Source organism: Festucalex cinctus, chromosome 7 (assembly GCF_051991245.1).
Source record: "Festucalex cinctus isolate MCC-2025b chromosome 7, RoL_Fcin_1.0, whole genome shotgun sequence".
Classification (NCBI taxonomy): domain Eukaryota; kingdom Metazoa; phylum Chordata; class Actinopteri; order Syngnathiformes; family Syngnathidae; genus Festucalex; species Festucalex cinctus.
Window position 1 is genome coordinate 11,687,731 of NC_135417.1, and position 13,236 is coordinate 11,700,966.

Sequence of the window (13,236 nt, forward strand, 5' to 3'; positions counted from 1 at the left end):
AAAATTTTCATTTTGTACGGTAAATTTGCCTTCATTCAGTGCAAGAATTTTTTTTTTATTGCAACTCATCAATTTCCTAATCAGACCTAACAACTACCCCCTAATGTATTAATTAGAAGGTGAATTAATGACCGTTGCTGTATAATTAAACTTGCGTTATGATTCCCATTACATTAATTAGTATAGTATGATATACTATACCAGCCTCTACATAAAATGAAATATTTTTAGATGATATAGTATGTGGGTGATGGCTTGACTTCTTTCTCTCATCAGCAAAGTTTCTTTATTATTTGGGATCCATCCTGTCTTAGGACTCCGGGTGTGTGTGAGTCATCAGTGCGCAATTGCGTGTTTGCGTCATGACTCACCTCTGATTGCTCAAGGTGACGGTCCTCTGGGTTCTATTTCCAGGTATGTCATTCATTCTGTCCTATCTAGTCCAGCGGTCCCTTTCAGTGTGTGCACATGTGTTAACATGTGTTAACGAGGCCTCAAATAGCACACTTATCATCCTTTACATTGGTACAAGGTATCGGTGCTGGTCTTGTTGGACCTCGGTGCAGCATTTGACACGATTGGTCATAATATACTGTTGGACAGGCTGGAAACTTGGGTGGGGTTAAATGGAACAGTCCTTAACTCATTTGCTCCCGTTAACGTGTAAATACGTTTTTTTTTTTAAATGTTCTGTGTCCCAAAGACGTATTTATACGTTTTTTTGTTTTTTATGCTAGAGCATACAGAAGGCTTTGATGCAGCCTCTCAACTGCAAAGAACGGTTGCAGAAATGGTAGTTATTACATACACAAACGGCCAGCAGGTGGCAGCAGAGCAAAGGAGATCAATCAGGGCCATCTACAAAAAAAGCTAAATTACTTACAATTTTAAATAGATTTGTGAAAATTGATGAAACTTAGCTCTCTTCTAATGCTAATTTCTGCAAAACGGAAACAGATAGAAACATACTTTTTTTTTTTTTCCTGATGAAAGAAGAAACTTTAATCTGTCTTTTGATAGGTTCCATGCTTTTATAGGGACTATTTCTGTGAAATGGCTGGGAGTGAATGAGTTAAATGGTTCAGGTCCTACTTGGAGGAAAGCAGTTACATTGTGACCATCGGAAATTTTGGGATCTGATCGAATGGCCATTACATGTGGGGTCACTCAAGGGTCAGTCCTTGGACCCCTGTTGTTCAGATAGATAGATAGATAGATAGATGTGTGAGACCCCCAAAAATGGCATGTTTGCTCAATGATTAAAATTACATCATCAAAGAGAGCAAGTCATTTTCTACACTTTAGATTTGGGGGAAAAAAAACTAGCACCCTGGACTGACCAATAGCATAGAAGTATGTTTATGCTGTATACATATTAATGGAGAGAGAGAGAAAGAGAGAGAGAGAGAAGGAAAGAGAGAAAGAAAGCAAAGAGAGAGAGAGAGAGAGAGAGATATGCAGAGAGCACAAAGCTTAAATGTGAATAATAGTAAATGTGACTCTTGCACAACATTGGCCAGCATATTTAACTCTTTTATTATGTTTGAAAATATACTACACAATATAATACTACATTGTTGATTTTGACTTCAGTTGTTCTTTCTGCATAATCCCCTTGGAGAATACATTTACATCAGGAAGGAGACACACTGAATGTCTAGACTAAACCTTGTGCAACAGTTTTGTTTTTTTTGTTTTGTTTTTTTTGTTTTGTTTTTTGAGAGAGAGAGAAAATATGTTCAATATGTAATTCAGCTTTTGGACAGCAAACCAAACACACAATTTACAGCATGAGACTACTAGTGAGCACATTTATCGATCAACTGCTGACACTCTCACTCAACCTTTTATAATCCTGGTTTATGGTTTTGGAAAAGGATTACAGATTGCATGAGATTGGGTAACATTTACAATGTCGATCATATAGCTTTGTGGTTTGTCTGGATAAAAAAAAAAAAAAAAAAAAAAAAAATCACCAAACTTTGTAAAAAGAAATAATAATGAAGACGGTAGAAGTAAAGGATGAACTGTACGTTTGTTTGTGGGTCTAATGATACACAAAATAAATACATTAATAAAATGTGTTGTGATAGTGTCTTATCCCTATAATCCAGTACAGCATAAACATTTTTCTTAAATTTGTGTAACTTGGTCCAGCGAAAAATTGCACAATCAACGTCATATTCATTGTAAGATGACTATTTCCGAAAAAAAAAAGAAAAAGAAAAAAAATCCTCCAGATCTTCATTTTGAGAGACAATATAACCGATGCTTTTACTGAATGAGTGCTCGTGTTGCTTTTTGTTTTAAAACAAAATTCAGATTAGGACCTCAAAAGAGCTCCAGGCCTGGTTGCCTTGGTAACGAAAAACCAGACTTGCACTCTAGAGTGGGGCAGCTTGAGCAGCATCTTATTTGCATGAGAACAGCAAACTGGGGCTGTAAAAAAAAATAAAAAAAATAGCATGAACTGGCAGCAGACTGCAATTTTTGATCCTTGGGATAATTTGACCGAAGCATGGTTCTATTATGGTTAAATTGGGGAGGAAATATGAATTGTATGAACTCAGGGGTGGTTGATAGTTTAAAGATGAGGAAAATATTAATTTAAGCATGAAGTTCAGACTAAATTGCAGAAATAATGGAATTAGTCATCCTCCATTTTGAGAATCCCTGCTTTAATACATGCAAGTCGTATATGACAGGAATACTGTGTCATGTTTAGGTACAATAATAACTCAACACTACGATGATATCTGACTGATGAAATATGTCAAAATCTGTGCTTTTTCTTTTTAATTGACAGATCGTGATGCTGAGTTTTACTAACCCATCCAATGTACCTTTCATCAAGGACGTTTACTCGAGAAGACAAGGTCAAACATGTCCGAAGTGAATGTCACACTTTCAAGTCAGTTTTGTCTCTTCATCTAATTTACACTCATGTTCACAATGATCTAACTAACATAGGGGCATATTCACTAAGAATGCGCAAAATGTTGCCTATTCACTAAGGATATTGCTCCAATCATATACCGGCGCAAACACGCCCACAAAACTGACAGCTTGGAGCAAATTTGCACCTGATTTACCACCGAGAGTAAGCGTTTATAGCGCCATTAAGCTGTACAGAGCAGAGAGGACGACAACGGTGTCATTCATTCATAAAGTACAAATTATTGGTGCGATGGTGTTTTAAAAATATATTTTCAGAGATTGGCGTGGGCGTACAAGTTGTTACTGCCGATCAACCCGGGTTACGTTATGTGTCCTAAACTTAGACAAATATCCCCCCTCTCTCTTTCTCTCCTCTCTGCGTGATCAACCACGCATGTTGTGCAGCAAATGGCATGCACTGCCGGAGATCGAGGTTGCGTCAGGTTAATACATGCTTTCCAAAAACGTTATTTGCGTCACGCAAACGTGGTGTTGCTATTTGCGCTGGCGTTAGTGAATTAGGCGCTGCATTTTTTTTTAAAGAGAATAAAAAAAGAATTAGACGCTGCATATCAATGAGTCTCATTTGCATTGGGGTGGGCATATTTTTGCGTCAAATGTATGCAAATGACCTAATTTACATACGCGCAAATAACACCGGCGCACCGTGGCGCAATCTGGTTGGCAGCGCATTTAGTGATGGATTTCCCCATCTGCAACGTGTTTAGTGAATTAGGTGCTCCCTAATTGCTCCATTTTTGCCGGTTAGCGCGGTGCAAAGGCGACGCAAACCTTTAGTGAATAGGCCCCATAGACTCTCTTAAACTCACGGTTGCTTTTTTTCTCAAATGTAGACAGTAATGCTGGTGATTTTATCAGCCTATATTTATATGTCATGTGATTGGTTATTGTGCCTTGACGCTTTGGCCATTGTGAAATGGCGGCGAAACATCGATAATGCCTGCCGTTGCTCAGTCTCACATTCCTCCTCGACACGATGACAATCCGCTGAAAAGAAACATCATCGCTTGTTCAGTGGCTGTGTTGTATTGATTTGTTCTCGGGTGACTTACTTTGTCTTACTTTGAAATTTGTGTGGCTACAGCTCACAAACGGTGTGTTTTGTCTGGTAAAAAAAAAAAAAAAGCTAATACACACGAAACGTCAATTTTGTTGGTCCTATCAGTCGGTGTAATCTGACAACATCTCGGAATGAATGGACATACACGCAGTCTACTCACTCAAAGGCTGCACACTATCACTCAGAAAACCATTTTATCTCTCTTCGAGCAGACTTGCTGTCAGGTTTCTGACTTTGGGGTTACTGGCTGGATGTTTTGGACTTTGGAAAGTGTGACTGGCACCTTTCCTTCCCCAGGTGTTGGTGCTCTCATTATGGGGGTACCTGTGATCGAAGCGTAGGTATTGTGTGTGAGTCACATTTTAAACGGTAGTCAGCCTCTTGACGGAGAATCAAACCTTACCGACTGTTGAGTGCAAATCGGCCAACCGCTCTTTAAACTTTTGCTGCAGATATCGTTCCTCTTTGGAGTAGCTTTTGGCAAAGGCAGACAGCAGGAGACCCACGGCCATGGCGGTGCCCCCCACACAGAACAGCACGGCCCCAGTCAGCTTGCAAACATCCAGCGCGCGGTTAAAACTGACCGCCTGGCTGTTGAGGAACAAGAAATGTCGAGAAAAAACCCTGAGCACAAACTGTCAATATGTATTCCGTCATATAATTATATCATCGTTATATCATCCGTTCACCACGGGCATAAGTGTACCTATCCACAAAAAGAAGATCCTTTTCACCAAACGCTTCGATCCGAGATGGAGTAGCGTATCCCACGATGATGACAATCAGGCCTGCAAACAAGATGACGGTGCCAAACGCGAGACAGACCTGAGTTGGAAAAAAACAAACAAAGAGGAAATATTTGCAGATTATGTATAGTTTAGGAATGCACGATAACTATCGGATACGTCATTTGTATCGGTCCGATTTTGCAAAATTAAACTGATGTTGCCACCTGAAATACACGAACGTTGGTCTGGTTAATTTCCCTTTATATATATATATATATATATATGTATAAATATATATATGTGTATGTAGAACTTTATTCGTGATATATTGCAAAAATGTTTTTGACAATATATCAAAAATCGTAGATATCGTGTATCGTGATGTTATCGATATCGTGAGTCCAATATCGTCACAGTATCAAATTGTGGTTTACCCGTATCGTCCCACCCCTAATATATATATATATATATATATACACACACACACACACATATGTGTGTGTGTTTTTCGATCCGGCTTGAGCAAGTTTAATCTCACCTTCCAGAATAAAGAGCTCCACCTGCTCGGCGATCTCTGAATCTGAAAATCTTCATCACGTTCCCAGATGGAGGCTGTGCACTCCTCATAAAACTGGATGACAGAGACATCGTTCTTCATTTCTATCTATCGCTCACACTTTCTCTTGCGGGAAGATGGACGTCTTTTTGTTCTACCTGGTGCAAGTAGGAGCGGACGCCATACTGCTGGCAGTTCCCGCCGGTTTGGGCTTGCTCACCATATTCCGACCCACAGATCTCGGGGCAAGACGCCATCCTTCACATCTGTCTGCCTGCTTGAACAAACGCAGATGGGTAATGCATGAATGAATCCACCCACGGGTTTTTCGGTCCCTGCATAATACACATGCTCATATGAATAGAATACATTTATGCATTCATAAACACATCTCGCTCCTCACATCACGTTATATAACACACTGAAGCTTTGGCATGCAAACGCATTCTGATTTAGCGAAGAAAAGAACCGTGCACTACTGCACTCTTTGCAGTGTTGTAGAAACCTAAAGAGGAGTCAACTCACATGTGCTCTATATTATTTATAATTTCACTCAACTTAGCGCATTTGCTTAGTAGGATAAAGTGCCTGAAAGCATTTGACTTCATCTCCCATCATAAAGCATCATTAAGAAATTTGCTTCAACCATATCAGATGGTCATGAACGGTCCTTTTTGAATCAAGGTCCTGAATCTTGAGACAACGTATATGACTAATCAACGGTAACCATACTGAATATTTGCTGCCTTGGAGACGACATGTTCCAATGCTTATTTGTAATGTAATGAAGAACATCCTGTTTTGCTTATTTGGTATTTTTTCTTCCATTTAGCCTGTATCTATCTTGTTTAGCGCATAGCTATCTAGGGTAGCTTGTGTTAGCTATTAGGATGTGTACGGATATTATTTACATTTTTGTACGTTCATTTATCTTGATTTGTGTGTTACAGTTTTACAACTAAATACAAATGACTTCACTAAAAGGCAAGAAAGACCAAACCTTGAGTGTTTATTGGAAGACATTTAACCGTTAGCTAGCTGTCGATCTGCGCAGAAGTCGACACGCTGCGCTGGGCAGTGCATTCCTTTTTCTGTTGTTCACATTTGAATCTTTAAATGTTAAGCAACGGAAAGAAGAAATAAAGCTACAGTTTTTAATCTTAGATCGCCTCGAGATGCGGGTTTAAATAGTTCCCATGATGAAACCTGTAAGTCGAAACACTCTCAAATCATCTTCCTCAACTGAATGAATGGAAACGCCATTAATGTGTTCCAGACTTTTTAGCTACCATGCAGCGAGTGTGACATGCTCGGTACTTAAAGTGATACTTGACTCACTGAACACTTTTCAGCAGTGAAAAGTGAATATTTTGTCCAGAATTTAATGTGGTAACTTCATTATTTTTCATGAACAATATAAATACCTTTGAAACGTAATTTTTCTACTTGCTGTCCACTGATGATGACATCACACGTGCTGAGGAAGTAGGGAACGACCAATCATGACTCACCTGTTTTCTGCGTTTGGTCAGTAAACTGCAGCCGTGATTGGTCGTTCCCTACTTCCTCACCACGAGTGATGTCATCATCAGTCGACAGCAAGTAGAAAAATGACTTTTTAACGGTTTTAATTGTACATGACAAATAATGAAATTACCACACTGATTATAGACAAAATATTCACTTTTTATTAGGGATGTTCGATACCACTTTTTTTTTCAGACCGATACCGATACTCAGACCCTCAGTACTCACCGATACCGATACCAACTGCCGATACCAGTAGTACATTTTGACAAATAAAAAAAATCACTAAAAGATATTTTTAAACAAATATATTTCCTTTAATTTTGACAAAAAAAAAAAACAGCACAGTCACTCTTCAATAGTCTTAATGCTCAAAATAAAACACAAAAATGCTCTTTTAGTTTAAGATTCACAATTTTGAAGTATTTCCAAAGCGGTGAAGTTTTGGTGAAAAACTGCTGCAAGCTAGCGCCACTTACAGGCAAGGAGGACTCACTTAACGTCTTCGCTCGCTTGTACTCGTTACTACTTCACGAGTACTCGAGTACTTGAAAAAAGGCTGGTATCGGTACTCGCTCATCCCTAGTTTTTATTGCTGAAAATGTCTCATTGAGTCAAGTGTTCCTTTAAGTCCAAGTTTAGATTGTGTCAAAAAAAAAAAAAGACTCCTGTAAAAAAATACTTTCTAACTCCTGTACTTCAAGTATACAGACTCTGAAATGTACCCGAGTACAAAAGCACTAACTTTGGCATTTCCAATTTATTTATTTATTTATTTATTTATTTGAATCAAGTAAAAAGTCATCAAAAGAAAAGAAAAAGAAAACACTCAGGTAAAGTAGCCTCCAAAATACCTCAAAAATCTACTTCCGCAAAAAATCACGAATTTGCTGCTTCTTCGGTCCCCATTTTGTACGCATCCAGCGTTGATGCTGAGCGCCATTAGCCCAGCATGAGAAAACGCACACACATGCCTACGTAATACGTGATGACGTCACCTCGAACATGCGTCGTCCCAACCCCGATGAAACACAACCTACGTAGCTTTTCAATGACATTAAAAATGAACTGTTGTTGACGAAATCCGCTCGACTGACTAATTCGCAGCGGTGGAAACTGCCAGCGTTTTTTTTTTTGTTTTTTTTTGTTTTTCCCCGAGCAGGATACGTCCAAATATATGCGGATTAACTTTTCTTTTGACGTGCTCGCGTTCGTGTTACTGCAGCTTTTTAATTCATTCAACGAACTGACAGCACACAAGTTTGAAGCGGACGTTTGCATCGACAGATAACAGATGAGAATGACATGATGAGGATTTATTAAGCACGCACGCACGCACTCGTTTTTTTTTTTATCACAACGCGCGCGCGTCGACGACGTCAAGAGTAAAACCATATAGTCAAATGTGCACAGATGTTGGTTGGAAAATAGCATTTAAAAAGAAAAAGAAAAGAAAAAGCAATTTACCTGTCATTAGCAGCACGGAGAGCGATGACTCGCTGCTGCTTGCTCAGCCGGCTCCCATCACTCTGAAGTCTCTCTCTCTCTCTCTGCTGCGCATGTGCCAACTCCTTGACAACATCATGATTCAGAGGCGTATATAAATAACCAGGCAATGGCTGGATAGGACTGGTATTCGTTCAAAAATCCAAACAAAACAAGATGCATGAGATAGATAGATAGATAGATCGCACTGTTTGAACTGTCACCTCACTTATGAATCTCAGGGTGTCGTCATTTGGTCATTATTTAAACACTATTGATTATTGGCAATAATTTATTGCCCTTTTCCCACAACTTCCCAAGGAGGTCTCCTGTTACTACAAGAGCTTCTTTGACAAAAAAATAAATTATATGTGTATATATATATATATATATATATTATTATTTTTTCTTCTTCTTCCACAGCTGGTAATGTTTACTTGTCTTTTGATAGCAGACATCTGCTGCAACTAAATGACTGTAATCTAATCGCATATAAAATTGTGCATTTGTGTTTCTATTTATTCGATCTAATTTATTTGTGCTGTTGCACATTTAGAAAAATGCGACAGTATATAAACCAATTTATTTGTAATATGGCAGTATAGTTTTGGAATTTTTCATTTTAGTTAGTTTTTATTAGTTTTCAGGGTGGTTCTGTTAGCTTTTATTAGTTTCGTTCTTTAATTAAAAAAATGCTTTATTTTAGTTTAGTTTGTTTCAGTATTAGTATTAGTCTTGTGCGCAATATTTATTTATTTTATTATTAGTATTTTTTAATAATTCTTTATAATAGTGTGTTTTCACATCTTTCTACATAATTACTATATAGGCCTGCATTTTTAACCACACAAACCAGAAAGTTTGGTATCACTTAATTTTGGGCCCGGAACAGATTAATTGCACTTTAGTTAATTTCCGTGGTTATCTTGGTTTATGAATGTTTTGGGCTACAAACCAGCCCGAGGTTCCACTTTATGTGCGAGACGGGAAGAAAACTCATTTCCTCCTCCTCCTCCCTGCTCGCCCGCCCGCCTTGCCTGTCGTTGACTCCGCCTCCCTCCCTCCCTGACTCTGTGTACAGTACATGGCGAGCATCTCAAAGTCGAGCAAGGCAGTTTCTATGGTGACATGAAAAGGTCACCTTCAGGGAGCGCTGTGCGAGCGTGCGCGGAATACCAGTTGAATAATCAGGCTTCCTGTAATGACTGATAGCAGATCACAGCTCATTACAGGGAGAGAGAGAGAAAAAAAAAGAAGATATGGCTCAAGGCTTCTAAGAGGGATTATTAGTGTCTGAGCAAAGAAACAATTTCCACTAAGCGGTATGCCTGCACTTGTATCTTTTGTGTGTTTTGCGAATGTTTGTGGTTGACAATCTGCGTAGATCGTAAAAATGGAACAGAATCGGATGTAAAGCGCTGCTCTCCAATGATGTCATATCCTAATTTCAACAACATCATCACTGACAATAACAAAACTACCGGTATGCTTACCAATAAACATTCTATTGATTTCTATTTAACTCATTCACTCGCCGCCATTTTGACATTTCGCAATCGCGTTCGCTCACGGCTGTTTTACTGGATTTTGACTGATTTTGCAAGGCCCACAGAATATTGTGTTCTATTGCTATGAAAGCATGGAAAGATTCAAAAGAAAGATTAAAGTCTCTTCTTTCATCAGAAAAAAAAAGTATGTTTCTGTTTCCGTTTTGCAGCAATTAGCATTAGAAGAGAGCTAAGTTTCATCAGTTTTCACAAATCTATTTCAAATTGTAAGTAATTGAGCTTTTTTTTCTACATGGCCCTGGTTGATCTCCTTTGCTCTGCTGCCACCTGCTGGCCGTTTGTGTAATAACTACCATTTCTGCAACCGTTCTTTGCAGTTGAGAGGCTGCATCAAAGCCTTATGTATGCTCTATCATAAAAAAAAAAGTATAAATACGTCTTTGGGACACTTAGAACATAAAAAAAAACGTATTTACACATTATTGGGAGCAAATGAGTTAAAAACAAACAAAACAAAAACGTACTTTTATGACCTAGAGATTAGCCTTACTCTGCTAATAGTCAACAATCTGCTAATATGTCATTTGAAGGTTATAGTTAAGAAATTGTCAAATTGTACACAGAGCTTCATTGCTGACATCGACTGGACATGCACTGCATTGGCAATGAAACAACACGTAGGAGTTATATTTATTTATTTATTTATTTTAAATTATTGATTCATTCCAAACACATCTAATTCCCTTCATATTGATGAGTGCACACGCACAACTGCTCCTTTTATCTGTATTCATCTTTTATGTTATTTCAATATTTTGGATAGTTTACCGTGAAAAGTTTTTTCTTTATAGGTTGTCAAAAGTCACAAGTGAACCAAAATGCATTTGCAGCTGTTTGAATCGCGTCCACTTCCTTTTTTGGCTTCAGTCGTCCTTGCCACAACTGACGATAAATGAGATGTAGGCCGAAGCGATCGATCCATCTGAACAAACTTCTCCTTGGCTGTGGTGTCCATTCTTCATCTTATTGATTCTTTTTTGCCATCTTGCCAGAACTGGAAAGTCCGACTTCCGCAAGTATTTCATATTCTACTGACTGGAGGGGACAAAATTGTGATGCCCCAATGGAAGTGTTTGTTTTGTCAAGGGAAAACTGTCAAAAGTTCGAGCGGCGCGCATATTAAGCTGTTGTGACATTTTCTCTCTTTGCAGGAAACACTGTTGAGAATTTAGAAAGTAAATTTCTATCATGTAACAATAGCGGTTTTCTTCAGAAGGATTTCTGTAACAAAAGTATTTGATGCACAGTGTCATGACTCGAGTCATGCAGGAGGAAAAGTTTGGGTCTTGTCTCATGTCTGGGGTCACGCTCGGGGGTTGAGTTTGAGTTCATGACCTGCTAATCTAGTTTCAACTAGTTTTAGGCTGTGTGATGTTATATGATGCAGGGACTGTCTCACGATTCGATACGATTACGATTTTTGGGTCTATGATTCGATTCGGAATCGATTTTCGATGTAAATTCGTGTAAATACGTTTTTAATGTTGTGAGTGTCCCAAAGACGTATTTATACGTTTTTTTGTTTTTGTTTTTTTTATGCGAGAGCATACAGAAGGCTTTGATGCAGCCTCTCAACTGCAAAGAACGGTTGCAGAAATGGTAGTTATTACACAAACGGCCAGCAGGTGGCAGCAGAGCAAAGCTCAAAAGCTCAATTACTTACAATTTTAAATAGATTTGTGAAAACTGATGAAACTTAGCTCTCTTCTAATGCTAATTGCTGCAAAACGGAAACAGATAGAAACATACTTTTTTTTTTTTCCTGATGAAAGAAGAGACTTTAATCTTTCTTTTGGTAGGTTCCATGCTTTTATAGCAATTGAATAAAATATTCTGTGGGCCTTGCAAAATCAGTCAAAATCCAGTAAAACAGCCGGGAGCAAACGGGATTGCGAAATGTGAAAATGGCGGCGAGTGAATGAGTTAATGGTAGGAGGCACGAAACCAACAGTGACACAAAAACAAAAACAGACGAGATGATGTTCAGTCATCACCTTATCTGAATCTTTATCATTTTTCGGCATTTGCACAAAGTTGTTTTCACTGGTACGTCTGCAGGGTTGATGTATAGCTCGGAGCCGTAATATTTCTGTGTTCGGCTCTCCAGGCACAACATTACTTATGAGAAACACTTAACGGCAATAAATCATGCTAAATCACACAACAATAAAACACAAGCACGCACGCACCTTCTCCACAAACCAAATCTCGGAGAGCCAGTTGTGTGCACACATTATTGGTTGAGCATCTTGTACAAAACATTAGGTACACCCCGGATTCTTACCCCCCCTCACTCACCTAAATCGATATCTGGATATTGTGCAAATTTAGCCTAACGTTGTGGCTCGGAAAAACGAATACGGTTTCTGTTGCTAGCGTGATCTTGACTCGAGCATAATACAACCTTACAAATCTTCAATTACTTTCGGTCTGAATGAATGAAGCATCCCACACAGCAGTACCTCTGGACTCAACTGTTTTTATGTTTTGCACTTCCCATCTGTCATTGATTTTCCACTGCCCCCCCCCCCCGTCTCTTCTGTGGTGTTCATTTCTCTCTGTCCTCCTATCTCTGTAATTGGTAATTTAAATGAAAAAAAGCTTCAAGTGGGGGATTAGAGTTGCATGTGTGCAAATCTCCAAGGGATGCACTTAAGAACAAAAAGCATCTGTAAGTTTGCTCCTTCGCTTGCTGTTACCGTGGTTACAGGAGCGTCTGTTAACCACAAACGTTACTATGTCGATGACTAGTTGATATGTTTGAAATATTTCACTCGTTTTACAGATGATGTGAGTTATGTGCACGTCACCACATGGCAACAGCCGCCCACGCTTCACGAGCGTCACCAGAGCACTCGCGATTACACGCGGCTCACTATGCCAAAGAGGCCCCGCCTTTCCTCCGAGAACACGCGATGCATCACGGGCTGCATCCGATAACACAAACACGCATGGCGAACTCCTCACGTCTCTTTTTCATAGTGCACCTGCTGTTCCCCTTATTGGCCAGTTAAATTATATATAATTATAGTGATTGGAAAAAGAAGCTTCATGAAGCACCTGTAATGTATTTTACACTCCTGTAGATGGTGCAGTTGGTTTATATATAAGGGCTAGTGCAATGGAAATTGTTTACAATTCCACGTGCATTAACCCAAGAGTGCCATCTAGAGGAGTCGAAAAATCTCACGTGCTTCATGAAGCGTAATTTGTGATGTCCAAACTACGGCCCGGGGGCCAATTGCGGCCCGCCTTCCATTTTTCGGCGGCCCGCGGCATATGCTGAAAATGGCATTTGACTCAATTCAAATAAAATAAACAAAACAAAACATGTTTGGAGATGGTCAAAGAAAG

At 39.1% G+C, this 13,236-nt stretch overlaps 1 protein-coding gene across 3 annotated transcripts; it reads right to left on the minus strand.

The window, feature by feature from the left end:
* Positions 1-1,512: 1,512 nt before the first annotated feature.
* On the minus strand, positions 1,513-8,418 carry nrsn1 (neurensin 1). Of its 3 annotated transcripts, XR_013284196.1 has the most exons (7): positions 8,297-8,400; positions 5,461-5,576; positions 5,285-5,377; positions 4,725-4,843; positions 4,422-4,609; positions 4,179-4,342; positions 1,513-2,439 (listed from the first exon to the last, which is right to left on the minus strand). XR_013284196.1 is itself a non-coding variant. In XM_077526031.1 (6 exons), the coding sequence occupies exons 2-6, from the start codon at positions 5,557-5,559 to the stop codon at positions 4,239-4,241; spliced, it is 603 nt and encodes a 200-aa protein (XP_077382157.1). In that variant the 5' UTR covers positions 5,560-5,576; positions 8,297-8,418; the 3' UTR covers positions 1,513-4,238. The 3 variants fall into 3 exon arrangements, 2 of the variants coding, with proteins under 2 accessions (XP_077382157.1, XP_077382158.1); XM_077526031.1 differs by having other exon boundaries at positions 1,513-4,342; positions 8,297-8,418; XM_077526032.1 differs by having other exon boundaries at positions 1,513-4,342; positions 5,461-5,579; positions 8,297-8,407.
* Between the last annotated feature and the right edge of the window lie 4,818 nt (positions 8,419-13,236).